The sequence below is a fragment of the Mirounga leonina genome, unplaced genomic scaffold (genome assembly GCF_011800145.1).
Source record: "Mirounga leonina isolate KUSES-001 unplaced genomic scaffold, KU_Mleo_1.0 Mir_150, whole genome shotgun sequence".
NCBI lineage: Eukaryota > Metazoa > Chordata > Mammalia > Carnivora > Phocidae > Mirounga > Mirounga leonina.
Window position 1 is genome coordinate 20755302 of NW_023270374.1, and position 17897 is coordinate 20773198.

At 54.5% G+C, this 17897-nt stretch overlaps 1 protein-coding gene across 6 annotated transcripts; it reads left to right on the forward strand.

Annotated features, from left to right (window-relative positions):
• The first annotated feature begins 4467 nt into the window (after positions 1-4467).
• CUNH20orf27 (chromosome unknown C20orf27 homolog) lies at positions 4468-17672 on the forward strand. 6 transcript variants are annotated; one of them, XM_035005940.1, is made up of 7 exons: positions 4468-4606; positions 11291-11380; positions 11555-11725; positions 13120-13262; positions 15667-15850; positions 16672-16794; positions 17027-17672. In XM_035005940.1, exons 3-7 carry the CDS (start codon positions 11707-11709, stop codon positions 17125-17127), a joined length of 570 nt encoding a protein of 189 aa, XP_034861831.1. In that variant the 5' UTR covers positions 4468-4606; positions 11291-11380; positions 11555-11706; the 3' UTR covers positions 17128-17672. The 6 variants fall into 6 exon arrangements, with proteins under 6 accessions (XP_034861831.1, XP_034861832.1, XP_034861833.1 ...); XM_035005941.1 differs by having other exon boundaries at positions 11609-11725; XM_035005944.1 differs by having other exon boundaries at positions 4471-4606; positions 15667-15805.
• Positions 17673-17897: the final 225 nt, after the last annotated feature.

Here is a 17897-nt window from a genome sequence, read left to right on the forward strand (position 1 = left end):
TATCTGTATCACTTGTATCATCTGTCTCTATATTATCTCCTTTTACTTTCTCCAGAGAACCTCAACTAATACAAGATTTTTCCATATCAATACATTGAAAACTTCCTGTTTTTTTTTTTTTTTAAGATTTTATTTGACAGAGAGAGCGAGAGAGGGAACACAAGCAGGGGGAGTGGGAGAGGGAGAAGCAGGCTTCCCGCAGAGCAGGGAGCCCGATGTGGGGCTCGATCCCGGGACCCTGGGATCATGACCTGAGCCGAAGGCAGACGCTTAATGACTGATCCACCCAGGTGCCCCGAAAACTTCTTGTTTTTAAAGTCATATAAAATTCTATTGTCTGTAAAAATGTAATTAATCGGTCCTCTATCTGGACATTTAAGTTGTTTCTAACTTTCTGTTATTAATAACAATACAGTAACAATGAATAACTTCATACATTTATAGTTAAGTATTCTTTGCAAGTATATCTGCATGACCAATGCCAGAAGTGGGTTTGTTAAGATGAAGAATATGTGCATTTCTGATCTTGATATTGTGAAATTTCCTCCACAAGGGCATGGTTCAGAGCAGAGGCTGAAGACTGGTGGCCCATTGCCCTGCTTTGGTTTGCACAGTGTCATGTTTTTACTAAACTAACTGCTAATTTTTATATTGATGAGGATGTGAGGCAACTGGAACTCTTGTATTCCGCTGATGGAGTATGAGTACAACCATTTCAGAAAGCAGTTTGGCAATTTCATATGAAATTAAACATACCCCTATGCTATTGTATCAGTTAGGGTTTAATTGCAGAAGCGAAAAGGATTTGTTACAGGAATTTGACTTTGGGTAATTGTCAAACAGTCTCTGTAAAACTGTTGTTTTACATCTGATGCTGGAGCTTAAAGTCCCCAGGTCAGATCATTGGGAGGGAAAGATGGATATAAAGTGGGGGAGAGAAAGGACAAGCTGGAATCATGAGCATAAGATGGAACCTTTGATGACAAACTGGAACTCGTGTTGGTTCTCACTACCTCCAAACTTGATGATGTGGGTGTCCTGCAGGTGAGGCCGGTGCCCTCTGTTATTGGGCCCAAGAGTCAAAGAAACTGAAAGGGGATCCAGGGAAAAGGGGAGTAGGTGCAATCCTGACTGTTATCCCAGTTCAACGACATGAGCCAGCAGATCAGTAACAAAGTTTATGGGCTACAAACCTCCTGCCTAGATTTTGCAAGTGTACCAATACATCCACTGCTTTTCTTCCACCCTCCAAATCTCATGCAAAAATGCCTGTTGTGGCCCACCCTAATTGGAAGGGAATTCTGGGAAATGTAGTTCACCATAGCTAAGTTGATACATTATAAAACTCCAACAGCTATGTTCCAGCAATTTCATTCCTCAATATATCCCCAGGAGAAATACATATGTATGCTTACGAAGACAGGTACTAGAATATACAATACAGTTTATACTATTTTGGGGCACAGCTTCTTTTGCTCAATATTGTCTGTAAGAATCATTCATGTTGCTGCATGTATTCAGTAGAGGTTGTTCTTCGTCATCATTGCTATATAATAGGCCATTGTATGAATACAGTACGGGTTTTTAAAATTCATTCTATTGTTGGTGGACACTTAGGTCATCTTCAGTTTGGGGTTATTACCAATGATGCTGCTATGAATATTTGTATACACATCTTTTGGTATGTAACCAAACCAGTGGATTGCTGGGTCAAAGCGTTGGCATTTTAAGCTTTATTAGATACTGCCCAGAAGTTTTCCAACAAGGTTACAGTTGTTTAATTTTTATTAAAAAGAATAAGAGTCCATAATACCATGTGTTTGGAGCTGGAATGGATGTTTTACAGGTGTTCAATCTGTTCTCCCAAACTGGAGTTGTTCTTAATTCCTTCCCATACAGCCCCAATCTCCAGGGAGTCTGTGGCTTCCCTCAAAGCTCTGTTAAGGCCCTCTACACAGGAAGTCCCAGGGCCTGGGCACCACTCTGATGTTTAGCATCTCTTCTTGGTACACAGACCCATTGAACTGCAATGGGGCAGCCATGTACCATCTTTTTTTTTTTTTTTTTTTAAGATTTTATTTATTTATTTGAGACAGAGAGAATGAGATACAGAGAGCATGAGAGGGAGGAGGGTCAGAGGGAGAAGCAGACTCCCTGCCGAGCAGGGAGCCCGATGCGGGACTCGATCCCGGGACTCCAGGATCATGACCTGAGCCGAAGGCAGTCGCTTAACCAACTGAGCCACCCAGGCGCCCAGCCATGTACCATCTAATCTAGCTTCCTCCCGGCACAAAGAATCACATTTTCTCCTGGAAGCTTTTCAGAACCATCTGCACTTACTGTGGCCTTGGGGCCTTCCCTGGGAGCCTGTAGTCTCCCCCAGGCATGGACAGCTCTGTATTGCAGGTCCTTCCAATTGGCTAGTCAGCGAGACTTTCCAGCACTTAGGAGTGTGAGGAGTGTTTGGCAGGGACAAGAAACCACAGCTTTTTGTGTGTGCTGTACTTCCCATCCTGAACTGCGAGTACCTGTGACTCCAGAGCCTAGCACAGTAACTTGCTCACCATATACACTTAGTAAATATTTGTTTAAAGGAGTTGACAGTTAGGAAATGGCCCCAGGCAGTGCCCAGTTAGCAGCCAGTCTCTGTGTTTGAAAGAGCCCACACCAGGGAGAGTTTTGAAGAGAGTTGTCTAGAAAGACCTTAAAACTTGGTCTTGAAGGGAGGGCGAGTTTTGCCTATGAGGAGAGTGGGAAGGGCATTCTACGTAAAAAGGTAGCATAAGGAGGGTATCAGGAAATCAATGTCTGCACAGACTCAGAAGGTAAAATCAATGTGAGAAAATAGGGATTGGTGGGGACATCAGCAAGTTGATGTGCAGCCTCTGGTGCCAGGTTAGAATGTGAGTCCATGTAGTTAGATCTGATATTTCAAAAGGGCAATAAGAAGAGAAAGAGGAGGAAGAGGAAAAAGAGGAAGAGGGAGAGAAGAAAAAGGGAGAGGAGGAAGAAAAAGAGAAGAGGAAGAATTAGAATTTTAAAAAGTCCTGTGTGGGCTAAACAAAATATATTTGTAGCCTGCTTTGGGCCCACTGTTTGCCAACTTTCGACGCTGAAGAATAGAATAGACATGGGAATGCAATTTTTTTTTGGTTGGGAGAGCATAGTGGGGCACATGGAATGGTGGGGCTGGGTAGTTAGAAAGCATCTGGCAGAAGTGGATGGGCTGGGATCAGAATGTGTAAATCTCCCAATGCCCAACGCTGGAGGGTAGTATCTCAAACGCCAGAGTGCGCACGAATCACCCAAAATGCTTCTAAAAAGTTTGTGAAGCTCTGCTGGAGACAGTCCCAGCGCACGGAGGTTTTGGAGCAGGGGAAGGTGTGATGGAAACAATAGCTTAGAAAGATTAATTTGCCAACAGTGAGGAGACCAGACACCATGGCGTAGGTTAGGGACCACAGGGATCCAGTGGAGGATAGGAGCCTTGGACCGAGGTCCTTCTAAAAGGAAGCCGATCCTCAGCCCCGCCATACCATCTCTCCCCTAGTTACATTGATCGTAAGGAGGGAACTTCGTGCAACGGATGGCTCCCCGCAGGCAGTTTAGGGACCCTGTCACGGCCTGTGAAACGGGGGAGGGGGGACTGTTCTTCAAGGACCGCCAGGCGGCCGGCGACTAGAATTCCTAAAAGACCCTAGGGCCACGCCTCTCGCTCCCGGGCTCTGCGCAGGTGCCCACACCCCACCCCGCGACGCTGAGCTAGGCGCCTCCCGCTGCCATGGCGACCGCCTCCATGGAGACCAGGAGCCGAGGCTGCGGTCCCCCGAGGCTCATCCCGCGTGCCTTCTTTGTTCTGATGCTTATTCGGGCCGGCCGGGCTCCCAGGACGCGTTTCGAGTCAGCGCGAGAGCGCTTCCTCCGAGGAGGGGGATGAGTGGAAGGGGAGGAGGCTGAAACCCGGAGGTTGCTGCGTGGGAAGGATGGCGGGTTCCTCAGCTCCGGAACAGGACCTAGCGAGGAGCATATCGATTGTCGTTGCGGGCCTGGAAGCCTAAGGAGAAAGGCGACCTTCAGGTGCCCGCCCCACTATCTCTGAGTCCCGCCTTACGGCCGCTCGAGGAAACAGAAGCCAGGAGAGCCCCCTTCCGAGTTGGGGCCCAGGCGGGAGGTGCAAACTCTACAGTTGAAGTTGAGACGCGGGCGGAAACTATTCGAGACGCTCCTCCTTTCTTCTCCCCTTTCTGGCCCACGCTAGCCCCGTGCCACGCCGGGCGGCCCGGCTGCCTTCATCGCGAGAACTCGCTGAGCCGTGGGTAGGTGTGGGCTAGTCTGGCGCAGCCGCGGGCCCCTTGCACGTGACACAGTGGCGCAACGCCTGTTGGCGGTTCTCTGGTGCCCGCTTATTGGTCGGAAGCGTCCTCGCCCCACCCCCTCAGTCGGCCAATGGGCGGAGGTGGGGGGCGTGCCCGTGAGGCGGGCGGCGGCGGTGGCGGCGCGGGGGTCCCTCCTCGTGCTCGGCGTTGAGCCCCCGCTGCCGCCGCGACCGCCACGGCCGCCGCCGCGGTGGACCCTGCCCGACCAGCCCCGGGGTGCTCCCTGCACGGTGAGACTGCTTCTCCTCCCGACATCTCCCGGTTTCTCTCCGCTCGCCGGGATCCCCTCCCGTCCTAGGCAGTCGGTAACTGGGACCCCACCTTGCTGGGGTGGCGGCTCCGCTGTGGGGCCGCACCCGGGAGTGCTCCCTGGCATCTGAGCTGGGGAAATGTCAGCCGGAAGCCGTGGGCGACCATTAGGTGGTGGAGCGGGGATGTTTTCCGCGGCGCGCTGTCGGGGGCACGTGTGACACAGTGAGGGCGGGGGCGTAATGGGGTCAGCACTGTCAGCATCCCCCCCCCGCCGCTATTGTCACCGCCTCGCTGTGTGACCTTGGACAAGTAGCTTCTGAGACTCATGCCTGGACACCTTCAGGGAGGAGGGCGGTGATGTCGGGGAGTGCGGGCTCCTGAGACTCCTGCGTCAGCAGAGGTGAGGGTGGTGAGTGCACAGGATTATCTCTAAGGGACAGAGCTGCTGCCTAGAAGCCCGGGAGGGGTGTGATGGAGGGCAGCGTCTAGCTGCATCTCTCCCCCTAGAAGATGAGAAAGGGGCGGTGATGGGGCGCCACACCCACGGGGATGGAGGCAGGAGACGACAGGGTCCTAAACCCGGGCCCCTGATGCCTTTGGGGACTTGGCCAGCACTTCCCCATCATCGCAGCAATGAGGGGTTTTATTTAGATTCTGGACCAGGAGCCCTGCTTGACTGAGAAGAGAATCCTTGGGTTGCCTTTCCTCTTGAATCTTGGCATTGGTGAGTGGGGGTAAGGCATTTCTCTTCCCAGGGAGCTGAAGAAGGTCAGGGGCAAGTGCCACCCTGTGCACCTGGCCTGGCCTCTACTTCTTGGGGCCTTCAGGTGACAGGCTCAGGGCAAGACCTGGGTGGGACAGGCAATCTGGAGGCTAGAGGGGTCTAAGAACCCTCAAGCTGGGGGCATCGGGGAATGGGAGGTTTTGAGGAGGGGATGCACTTTTTAGGGAGACACCAGGGTGTGGGATGGTGGGAGTCTCTTCCCCAATTCACCCCTGCTAGTGAGAAAGAGAACACCATACTTATCCTTGCACTTTTGGCCTGGTGGAGGGAGGAGGAAATGGAGTCACATTCAGACAGAGTTCATGTAAAACTGCCATAACCACACCTGACATCCAGTCTTGCCTTTTCAGGCCTTGTTCTAGGTAAGCAGTCCCCTCACTGTGTGCCCAGACCTATGTCAGGTTCTGGAGTCAGCAGGTCATTGTGGTCTCAGTGGGAACTCTGTTTACAAGCTTGAGCTTTTTTTTTTTTTTAAAGATTTTATTTATTTATTTTGAGAGAGAGACAAAGAGAGAGAGGGACAGAGGGAGAGGGAGAAGCAGACTCCCTGCTGAGCAGGGAGTCTGATACGGGGCTCCATCCCAGGACCCTGAGATCATGACCAGAGCTGAACGCTTAACCGACAGAGCCCCCCAGGCACCCCTACAAGCTTGAGCTTTAATGAGAGGCTGGACAGTGCTTCTGCTGGACTGGGTGCTTAAGCCAGGATTTAGCCCTGGGCTAGGGTGGGGTGGGGGCCGTGGAGGCGGGAGGGTGGAAGGTGTTGGAGTTTTGTGGCTCAGAAAGTCCTTGAACAGGTTGGGAATGGAGCTGGAGGAATGAAGCTGGAGGAATGAATGATAAATGAGGCCCCAAGAGTTTGGGGCCATGCCCCCAGCCACAAGGCAGAGGACAAGCTGGAGCTGGGCCTGTGGTGCCTGGGATCTGGGGGCTGCTTCCAGGGCAGGGAGGTGGTATAGGGGTGCAGCTGTGGGATGGAGGACCAGGGTGGCATGTTCTGGAGTTCTACTTTGCCATGGACAGACTGTCTCAGTCCTCCCTCCAGTCTGGAGCCTTGGGGCCCCAGTGTGGGACAGCCTGGAGTAGCAGCTAGACCCTGTGGGGCCAGAGTCTAGGGGGCTGAGAACTCTGGGTTTCTCTGTAACTCCCATTTGTCCAGCTGTTTGCTCACTTGCCATATTCCTGGGCCTTCTCATGCCATGGGACATGGTTCCATGGGACCTGGCTGAGCCCCGCCCTGGAGAGGGTAACCTTGAAATAGCCTTTCTCTCTAAAGCTGAGAGGGACCTCAGCTCTCTGTCTCCCAGAGAGAGAAGGTTCTTTCAATTTTCCTGAGAGTAACTGAGAGCCAGAGAAGCCCCCCAAGGCCCTTGTTCCAGCTTTCCAGCTCTCCTCATCCTGTGACTGTTCCTGGTACCATGGGTGACCTGTTGACAGTCCAGCTAAGCTGGGGACTGGCTTCCTTTTGTTTTTGTTCCTGGGGTGGGGCATTTCTCACAATATACACTCTTCACATCTTCTTCTGGTTGAAGGGGACAGAAGACTCTCAGCAGTCTGTGCTCAGGCAATCCCTGGGGGACCTGGCTGGCCTGGGAGTGGGGGAGGAGGGAGGCAGGAGAAGGGAAGGGGGAGGGCAGCCCCTCAACCCTTGAGCTGTTTTCTGAGAAGCCTGAAGTCCCTGCCCGCACCCCCCCCCCCCCAGGGCCATTTGTGACTGTTCCAGGATTAGCCTGAAGAGCCTCTTTACTGGTGCTGCCCTGAAATTGCTGTTGCCTCAGAAACCAGGCCTTTGGGGTTTGCTTTTGCAAAGATGAGGGCGGAGTGGGGAGCGGCATCAGAGCTTCAGGTATCAGCTACCCCAAACCCTCAGAGGAAGAGGTCACTGCTTATTCCTTTGGTACAAATGAGGAAACCGAGGCACACAGACTCGAAGTAACTTCCCATGCTGCCTGAATATGAACCAGGACTGCTGGGCTCTGGAGCCCATGCTCCTGACCATGCCCCTGCTGTGTCTGTGGGGCTCTGCAGCTTGGGCAACATTCAGGACTTTGCTGGCAGGGGAGGAGGCCTGGGGTTGCGAGGGGACCTAGCAGTTCCTGTGGACACAGCTGCAGCAGGGGGAAGTGGATACCCTCCCCTCCCGCCTCTGATGAGGAATTGTGTTTGGATGAGAATCTGGCTCCCAGGGGACAGCGACTGACAGGGCTCTCTGCTGAGAAAGGAGGCTTGCTTTTTCCAGCCTCCTCTGGGCCCTTTAAGTCACTTGCCTTCCATCTCTGTGTTCTCACTGCCCAAGGGTCACAGGCATGCCTGAATGCCTGCTCTGTACTGAGCTCTGGGCAGTGCATGAGATGCTGGTCTTGCCCTCAGTGGGCATTCCATCTCAAGGGGAGTAACTGATTGTGGCAAAGCCAGAATAATGCCCAGTGGGAGGCCACACTCTAAGAGATGGGGGGAGGGGAGTACCCTCTGGGGCAAGGGTTGGCTAAGAGAGTGGGGTGGGGAGTTCCTCTTTCTGAGAGCTTCCGGTGTAGAGTCATTGGCCTTGACATGTCACATCTACCTCGAGGGCCCAGCCAAGGCCCATCCTTGGGTTCCCCTTAGTTTGGTCATTCATTCACTGAGCAAATATAAACTGGACACAGCTGTTCCCTGCCAGGTGCTGGGCTGGGCACTGGGGACACAGGCTTTGGCAAAAACATAAGTCACTGCCCTGGTAAGGTGGGGAACATAAAATGATCCCAGAGGTGGCGAAGGGGATTCTTGTAAAGATTTTCAGGCCTATCTTGGGATGAGAGGGGGTGGGGTAGGGTTGTGCTACCCTAAACAAGTCCTCTGGGGCTAAGACTGAGGCCAAGCTATGGGGTGGGGGACAGGGGATTGTTCCTGGTCAAAGGGAGGGCCTGGATGAGGCAGGCAGGCGATAGGCAGTAGGAGGGGGCCCTGCATGTCCTAGGTCAGAATATTTGGGGAAGGAGACCCCAGGAGCCTTTGCTCACCAGCCGCTGGTTAAGAGTTTCACCTGGGCATCCAGGAAGTGTCTTGGGAGTTGGGGGGGGCGGTGCTTTGTGGACATTGGGCTGTCATTCTCGTGTGGCTGGAGCAGCCTCTGCATGAGGTAGGAAGAGGGCCTGGTACCCTTGTGTTTGCCCATTTTTCACATGTTCTGAATCCACTGCTTCAAGGGATGGCTGGAGTGGGTGGGGTGGGGGAGGCTTCTCTTTAAGGGCCAGGCTCTCTGGGGACAGGCTGAGCATTCCAGGGCTAAGGGACTTGCCTTTCTGGGACTGACTCCAGATTGGCCCTGACCAGAGATAAGTCAGGGCATAGTTCCCTTCCCTGTACCCTGGGCCTGGGAGCTAGCTTCCAATGGTGAGGGGGTGGGTGCTGGCCTGGGACCTGAGACCCAAGCCTTGCCTTTCTCTGTACCTCCCTAGGCCTCCTACCTGGGGACTCTTGGTACCTGAGCTGTTGACCCTGCCCATGAGGCGCTTGTGGCTGGGCGGGCTTCAGTTGAGGCCTGCTCCCGGGGCAGCTTGGTACCTAAGACCTCGCAGGCCCAGCCCCCAACGGTGAGGCCACGCTGTGGTTTCTCTTCTTTCCTTAGATTAGCCAAGGTCATTCATGGGCGACTCATCTCTAAATACTTCAGTGAAAAATAAGGACATATGTCTCTGTAGAGTACAATTGCATTTCTCACCTAACAAGATTAGCTTTTGGTTCTTAATGTCGCCACCTAAGATCCAGTCCCATTCACGTTTCCCAATTATCCCCCAAACATCCTTTTTTTAAAATAGGTAGTTAGAAATCCCCTACCCCATTTATTTTTCTTCTTGTAGCTGATGTGGTGGAAAAAACCAGGTCAGTTGTCTCGTCGAGTACCCTGCCTTCTAGGTCTCTTGTGTGTTAATTTAGAGCAGTGGTTGGCAACCTTTTTCTGTAAAGGGCCAGACAGTAAATATTTTAGATTTTGCAGGCCATGTGGTCTCTGTTGCAACTACTCAAAGTAGCTTTGCTTGAGTGCAAAAGCAGTTTTAGAAACCACGGAAACACAGGAGCGCAGTTGTGTTCCAATAACCTTATAGAAAACAGACGGCCGCCTCAGGCTGTAGCTCGCTCAGCCCCTATCTAGACCGACCACCGCTCCTTTATTTTTCTTGCAGTTTGGGGGAAAAACTAAAATGATGGGTCAGTTGTCCTGTAGAACATTCTGCCTTCTGGGTTTGTTTCGTTGCTTCCCCAGGGAGTCATTTCCTGTGTTCCACTCACCTCAGCGTTTTCAATCAGCAGGAAGCTGGAGCTAGGGGCTTCTTTAGATCCCAGTTAGACATTTCAGGTAGGACCCCCTCGTCAGTGGTCTGTGACGTCATGCTGCCTCCCCCCAGGAAGCCTCCGTGGCTCAGGCTGTCCCACTGTGAGGGACAGGAGATTGCCGGTGCACGTGGCTGACACCACATCCCTCCGTTGCAGACTGGTGTCTGTCCCCTGAAGAACCCCAGGCCATGTGTCCTACTTCTGTCAACCTTTGCCCCCCTGGTCAATGATCCCCTGCCTCCCAGCCTCCAGCTTTGGTTTCTTGGGCCATCGCAGAATTACTTAGCATTTGGTCATTCCTTTGTTATTGAATAGTGAGAATTCTTCTGTAAAGAAGAGTTTTCCTTTAACCACCAGGATGACTTGGTAATGGGAAAGGCTAAGGGGCAGGCCAAATTATTTCTCTTTATTGCCAATTTTCTTTCTTTCTTTCTTTTTTTTTTTTTTTTTTTAAGATTTTATGTGGGGCGCCTAGGTGGCTCACTCGTTAAGCGTCTGCCTTCGGCTCGGGTCATGATCCCGGGGTTCTGGAGTCGAGCCCCGCATCAGGCTCCCTACTCCACGGGAAGCCTGCTTCTATTTATTTTTTTTTTTTTTTTTTAATTTTATTTATTTGACAGCGAGAGACACAGCGAGAGAGGGAACACAAGCAGGGGGAGTGGGAGAGGGAGAAGCAGGTTTCCCTCGGAGCAGGGAGCCCGATGCGGGGCTCGATCCCAGGACCCCGGGATCATGACCCGAGCAGAAGGCAGACGCTTAACGAGTGAGCCACCTAGGCGCCCCATTATTTACGTATTTAGAGAGAGAGAGCGAGCTCCTGCGTGTTGGGGGCGGGGAGGGCAGAGGGGAAGGGAGAGGGACAAGCAGACTCTGCTCTGAATGCGAAGTCTGACTCAGGACTCTGTTCTCACGACTCTGAGAGCCGACCTGAGCAGTAATCAAGAGTTGGATGCTTGACCGATTGCGCCACCCAGGCACCCATCCTTATTGCCAATTTTCAGAGTGAAGAGTTAGGGTATTGCTACTGTCAGTGGTGACAAATGAGGGTTCGGGTTTGTTTATTTTGCTTTTTTTTGTAATCTCCGTGAATGCTTGAATTTTATGTTCCATCTGTTTCCATCAGTTGCACTCATTATTCTTCTTGATGCTTAGATGGCCCCAGCTCGGCCCATCAACAGCCAGGCTGCTCACACAGGCTTCCTAGGGGTGCCTCCCGCTGTCCCTGCCCTGTGGCTGCCCTTGGGGAGCTGAGCCAGGGGGCCAGCCCAGAGAATCAGGCCAGAGGCCGAATGGTGGGTTGCCACGGGGCAGCCCCTTCACCTGGCATCTGGTTCTGTCTATGGCCCTGAGCCATCACCCGGAGGGAAGCTCCAAGGGCCCGTCTTACGGGGGCCCCCATTCTCGCTCTTGCTCAAGCATACTCTTGACTCAGACCTGGTCCCAGCTGCACTGGGTGTGTAACCTGGACAATGTGGCATCTGGCTGCGGGAGGGTAGAGCCCTTGGGGTTACCAGCATGAGAAGTGGCGTCTGAAAAGTGCCAGTGATGTCCCCTTCCTTTCCAGGCTGTCCTTCCTGCCAGCCTCAGGTGGGTTGGGTACAAGAGTCCCATACAGACGCTTTGGCACGCAGAAGCTGCAGCTCAGCACATGCTGGTGAGGCTCTGGGTCAGCAGGGCATCAGGCAGGGGTGAGGGCTCTTGGGGAGTGTGGGGAGTGGGGGGCAGAAGCCCCCCATGCTAGAGGGTATAGGCATCCCTTGGCTGTTGAGAGCAGCAGAGGGTTGGGTCTTACTGTCTTCCCTAAAGGGACATCTCTGCTTTCCCCTAGCCACGGGCCCTTGGGTGGCCCTGACCCCTGCCCTCCTGACTCCCCACCCTTCAGGCTCCTGCTGGTGTCCCTGGAGTATGGGAGGCTGCTGGGCTTGAGTGGCGCTGTCTGGCAGGAGCTGCGCGTCTTACCCCGTGGCAGGGAGGGCATCCATGGCTGCAGCCAACAAGGGTGAGTGCCTTCCTGGCCGGGCAGGGTTTGCACGAGTGTTCCAGTGGGCCCTGGCGGGAGGGGTGTTGTTGCATGCAGGACCTGCATTGGCTGTGTGTGTGTGTGTGTGTGTGAGAGAGAGAGAGAGAGAGAGAATTACATTGCATCAGTGTAATTATACCAGTGTTTGTGCTGGGTCCTGGCGCTCACCCAAGCCCTAGCAGGGAACCGGAGGACTCCTGCTGGCTCCTTGGTGTGCTGGTTTATGGAGGTGTCTGCCCTCTTGTCCCCATGTTCCAGCCTCCCTATTCCACTGTGGGGGCTGGGGGTGCATTAGAGCCTTGGGGTAAGCACTGAGGCTGACGAGGTAGGTAGGGCCACAGAAGGGAATTTGGGTTTCATTCAGGGTTCAGAAAGGCTCATAGAGGGTTTTAGGCAAGGGAGGTCAGGTAAAATTTGAGGGTCAGTTCTAGGGGGCTCAGCAAGGAATGTGGAGTTGTCAGGCTACCCCCTCCTTCCTCCTCGAGCCAGGCCAGGCCTGGCCCAGCTCCTCCCACCAAAAGGACTCTGGACAGAGATCTTGGGATGCCTAAGGGCTGTGGCTGTGGGCCAGAGAGGATTGGGGGCCTGCTCATGGCAACATGTGCCTCCCCCAGCCCAGGCCCTCACCCCAGCTCCAATTGCTCTGCCTATCTCAACTCCCTGCCTCCAGGCCTTGGAGAACCAGACCCAGCTAGGGACAGCTGAGGGCCTTTGTGTGTGTGTGTGTGTGTGCATGTGGTGGGGGGTGGTCAAGTAGAGGAGGGTAGGGTGTCTTTGGGAGGGGTCTGAGAGGCTCCCCTGGGTACCTCCATCTTGCTTGCTAGTGATCAGGGATGAGGTTTAGAGCCTCTTCTAGGTGGGCTCAGTGTGGTTTTTGGCCCCCTTTGTTTCTGCCACCTCCAAAAAGGTCCCATAGAGCCTGCTCCAGTCCCTGACCCCTCCTCTCTCAGGTTGGGGTCATCAGGAGGGGCAGGCAGGGGCCTTGGCACTGATAGACTTGGAACCCAAGGCCTGAGGCTGTGTCTGCACTATCTGGGGCTTGCTGAGAGTCTGGAGGACTGTCTCTTCTTATCTCTGTCATCTGCCTCATCTCTTCTAAGTAAGGGGTCATACTAGCTAATCCCTGACACACCCATTCTCAGGGTGCTTATATTTTGTGGGAGGACTGGGAAGGTAGGGGGCCTTAAGCCTCATGACCCCTAGTATCCATTAGGATGTGGCCTAGCCCTGACAGGAGTCCATCCAGTGGGTGTTGAGTGATGGCAAGGGCAGTTGTAGGGGGTGGGAGGGACATGGGATGACATGGGGGGAGTCGTTTCCTGGGGATAGAGGAAACCAGCAGCCCCTGGAGCCCTCTCCTCCTCTCTTCCTAGGCAACAAGCCCAGAGTCCGGAGTATCCGCTTTGCAGCCGGCCATGATGCAGAAGGCTCCCAGAGCCATGTCCACTTTGATGAGAAGCTGCATGACTCTGTGGTCATGGTCACTCAGGAGAGTGACAGCAGCTTTCTGGTCAAGGTACGTGCACCCCTCCCCCCGTCATCCGCCTTTACTCCCTCTGCCCCCTGCCTGGCCCTGCCTGGCTTCCTGGACCTGTCTGTTCCACTTCCTCAAAGCTGGCTTCCTAGGCACATCTCTGTCCCGCCCTGGGCCTTGGTTTCCCTGTCTGTAAAGTGGGAGGTGGCGAGACTGCAATGAAATGAGTGCCTTTAGGATGTTACTCAAACAAGTGGAACAGAGCTGTTGTTATCAGCGTCACCCCGACAACAGCAGTGGAAGGTGGTGTCAAGGCTTGAGGTGCCATAGGCCTGGGTTCAGGTCCAAGCCTGCTAATCTGGCACAGTGACCTTGGGCAGGTTACCTCAGTTTCCCCTTCTCTGAAATGAAGACAGCTCACACCCCATAGAGTTGGTGCAAGAATGAGATGAAAGAATGTATGTGTGTCACGCAGGTGTGAGGCAAATTTTGCTGATAACAAGGTGTGACTTGCATTACCCTTCTTTGCAAACCTCTCGCTGCTTTAGGCTCTGCGGTATTAGTGTTTACTTTATCGCCCCCATGTTTTCTGCTGGGCGGGGCACCCACCTCTGCCAGTTGTCCCGCCTCACACACCCTCCAGCACGGCTTCTCCAAGTGCTGGGGCCCTGACAGATCCCCCATGCACTTGGGAGGGGCAGGAGGAAGTGTCTGGAGGGGACAGACTGGTGGGGAAACAGGGAATGAATCCCTCAGGTTAAACAGTAGGCCAGGGCTCCGGAGTTGAGCAGGAATGCCCCAGCAAGGGGAGGGCATCTGGTCCATTCGAGACCACCGAGAGGAGGGGCCCAGATTCATCATTTCTGCTCAATCGTAAAATCCTTGCTCTTTTCCTGACAACTTCCTCCAGGGAATTAACAGAATTAACCAAAACTTTAAAGAATAGCTCCCTCTCCCCCTACCTCCCCATTGCAAAATCCACTGATGTCCGCTAGGGAAAATTTGGAAGCTAGAGAAAACTATAAAGAAATTTAAAAGCACACACAATCATACTATCCAGACACAACCATAGTTAATATTTTGATGTGTGTCATTTCAGCTTTTTTTTTTTTGCTTCATTTCCCAAAACAAAAAGCTGGGATCACAGCGGACACACTGTTTTTTGCTTGCTTGTGAACCGTCTGCTGTCTATGTCAGTGAATAATTTTCCACGAGATTTTCCAACTGCCTGATAGTCCATTAAATGTATCATCGTTGATTCATCTGGTTCCCTATTCCTGGTATTATGAATGTTTCTACTTTTTACTGTTATAAATAGGGCAGCGAGGAGTGTTTTTTGCACATCTCTGAGATTTCCCCTGGCAAATTCTGCATTTGGTGCAGCTGGGCCACAGGATCACCACTGGCAGGATAGCCAGAAAGCCCTCTTGAGAAATGTGTCCTCCCCCTGCAGAGTGTGGGAGCCCTGTGGACTGACCTTTGTATCATGCAGTGACGTCTGTCTGTCCCACTGAGCGAACTGCTTCACATAGCCAGCCCTAACAAGCCCCAGGGACGAGACCGTGGGCCCCGCAGCTGTGAGCACTCCAGTGCGTGTGCACACAAGGTAGTGAGTACAGCGTGCACCTCCACGCCTCCGGGACTGCACTCTGGTTAGCCTGCCCGGTCAGCAGCCACCCCAGCTCATGGCCCTTCACACGGCGGGACTTGTGAAGGTCGGCATCTGGTTGCCAGTCGCTGTGTACGAACAACAGAAATGGCTTGGGCCAGGACTTGGGGCTTTGGGCTCAGCGAGCCTTTGGGTGGGCAGGCAGGCCTCCATGTTCAGGCGCCAACAGGGTGGCAGCAGGGTTCACTGTGGTGCCGGTGGGCCAGCTCGAGACTGACCCAGCTGGTCCTGTGTCTGTTTTTCTGATTCTGTCTCCTTCGTCCCTGCAATCTGTGTTGCCCATTGTCTCCACACGAGTGACGAGGACCAGTGTCCCTGAGCCCAGGCTCTTGGCTCTGGGCAGGTGCTGGTAGGGGTGGGGGCAGGGGAGTGGCCTGTCCCGTGGGCCATGGCAGGTGCTAGCCCCGTGCCGCATGTGGCAGGAGTGGCCAAGAGGCCTCAGGAGGGCTTTACCCTGGCCACACTGTGTGGTTTCCAGCCAGTCATTGTCTGGCTTCCATGTCCTCGTCTATAAAATGGGCCACTGTTTGCTGCGGGGCCCGTGAAACAGATGCTGAGTCGCAAGCTGAGGGGACGAGGTCCTCAGGCAAAGGGCCTGGAGCCACTAGGCTTGGGGTGTGGACAAGCTGGAGTGCTGGCGGGAGTTAGACCCCCTCTGGGATCCCTACAGCAGCGGGTGCAGGGGCCCACAGGACCCTAGGTGGCGGGAGCTGGGGGGCCCCGGGGGAAGCTGAGAGTGAAGGTGCTTCCCTCTCTCCCCCCATCGTCCCGCTACAGGTTGGCTTTCTGAAGATCCTGCACAGGTATGAGATTACCTTCACTCTGCCCCCAGTGCTCAGGCTGAGCAAGGACGTCCAAGAAGCACCAGTCCCCAGCCTACACCTCAAGCTCCTCAGCGTCATGCCTATCCCAGAAGGTGTGTCCCCAGCCCTCCTCCAGCAGGGCCTGGATGTGAGAGGGGGTGAGAGCATGGGCCGCTTCCCCTCCCCCTTCCAGGGTGGATGGGGGGTTTAGCAATTGGGGGACATGAGGCCTCTTTATGGGCTTTGAGTGTGGTATCTTGGTAGGTCCCATACCCCAGGCCTTGCTCCTGGACAGAAGTCCGTGGGCTCACACTCTTGGCCCGTGCGTGTGCATCACCTGTGAGGAACTGGCTCTGGGCCTCCAGCCCTCCCTCCTGCCTGCCCTTAAGAAAAATCTGCCAGAGCCCCCCCCCAGGAATCGTGGGCAGCTACCTCCTAGCACCCGCCAGTCACAGGCTTTGGACTTGGGGCTGCTTCTCCTTACCCTGCCAGCTTTAGGCCCTCCCCTGCCCCCACCCAGAGGCTAGGGTGTCAGTTTCATAGTAGGCTGACACCCCGGCTTCAGTTTCATGTCCCCCTACTTCCTCTTCATGACCTTGCCCTTAGTGGATTGGGCAAGCTCCCTCAGGCCCTTACCTCTTGCCACCTGATCTGCTGAGGGCCTGCCCTGTCCCTCTTTCCCCATCACCCCCTTTCCCTGCCTGCCTTTTTGGGGAATCAATGGGCCCTCCTCCTGGGAACCTGAGTTTGACCCTTGGAGCCCTAAAGGGGTTGTCCACAGTCCGGAGGCAGGTAGAGGGGGAAGTGAAGAGGGGTAAGTTTCCAAGGCCTGTTTGCCCAGCCTCGGGGGGATAGGTCCTGGGCCATCCTTAGTCCCTTGGAGGAGGTGGCCAGTCTTGGTGGCAGGTTGAGGCCAGTGAGTGCTGGGGGCGGGGGTGGGGTGGGGTGGAGACCAAGGAAGTGCTGATGACCTGGGCAGGTTATAGCGTCAAGTGTGAGTACTCAGCGCACAAGGAGGGTGTCCTCAAGGAGGAGATGCTGCTAGCCTGTGAAGGTGGCGCCGGCACGTGCGTGCGAGTGACAGTGCAAGCGCGCGTCATGGGTGAGCCGCGAGCCCGGGTCTGGTTACGGGGGGAGGCGCCCGCTTGGCCACACCGGGTTTTTGCCCTCCCTGTCTGGAAGAGGGGTCCTTGCCTTGGCCCGGGGTTCCCAGGTGCCTTCTCCCCAGCCCCCCAGCAGGGCCCAGAGGGAGGGTGGGCGGGGGGGTGATGTCTCCTAAGAGTGGGTGGGGCCAGGGGCCAGCCTGGCATCCTCATTTGTCACCTACCTTGCAGACCGACACCACGGCACACCCATGCTGCTTGATGGGGTCAAGTGCGTGGGTGCTGAGCTAGAATACGACTCAGAGCACAGCGACTGGCACGGCTTCGACTGAGGCCTGCGGCCCTGCACGCCTTGGGGCCCCACAGCCTTAAACCCCACCTCATCTCCCCGAATGCTATGTGATGGTGTGGCTTCCTCGCCCCTCCCCGGGGTGGGGGGGCGGGGGTGGGGTGTCCAGGGGCTTCTCACCTCTGCCTTCATTGTGCCACCTCCCTGCCTCTCCTGTGTCCTCCTGTCCCACTTCCTCCTCTCCATGAGCCTGTTTCCTGCTGGAAGAAATGGGTTGAGCTCCCAGGGAGGCTATCTGAGGGAGGGGTACGCCTGGAGTGAGTTCTGCCCTCCCCCCCACCCCAAGCCATAGGGGCTCTAGCCAGGGCTTGGGAGAGGAGACAGCTGGCTAGGTGACGTCGCCATCACTCCCGTTACTGCTGCAGCTCTCTGGCTTTTGCCGTGCCCCCTCCCTCTTTCTTCCTGCTGTCCGCGCTCAGTAGGAGGGAGGCACAGCCCCAAGCCCTAACCCCCAGGTCTGTGTTACTTGGTTTTTAAAGGACTGATTGGGATAAAACCCTAAAGAAATAAAACTTTCAGTGGATACCAGAGGCCAGCCAGTGTTTGTTCTCCAGGGCTCTGAGAACACCCAATCCTCCGCAGATGGGCTAAGGAACAATTTTGGATTGTATCATTCTTTTACGAGGAAGGGGCACTCGATGGTATTCTAGCACCTGGCCCCAAAAGAAGTATGCACGCTTGGTATTTTAGGCCTGGGAATAGTTGACGAGTTGGGATGGGGAGGGCCTTCTGCCTAGGCCAGATGGGAAGTCT

Coding starts and splice junctions, on each gene's coding strand:
- CUNH20orf27 (XM_035005940.1), top strand. Junction 15,851..16,671: donor GGGCCTGGATGTGAGAGGGG/GTGAGAGCATGG, acceptor TGACCTGGGCAG/GTTATAGCGTCAAGTGTGAG. Junction 16,795..17,026: donor AGTGCAAGCGCGCGTCATGG/GTGAGCCGCGAG, acceptor CCTACCTTGCAG/ACCGACACCACGGCACACCC.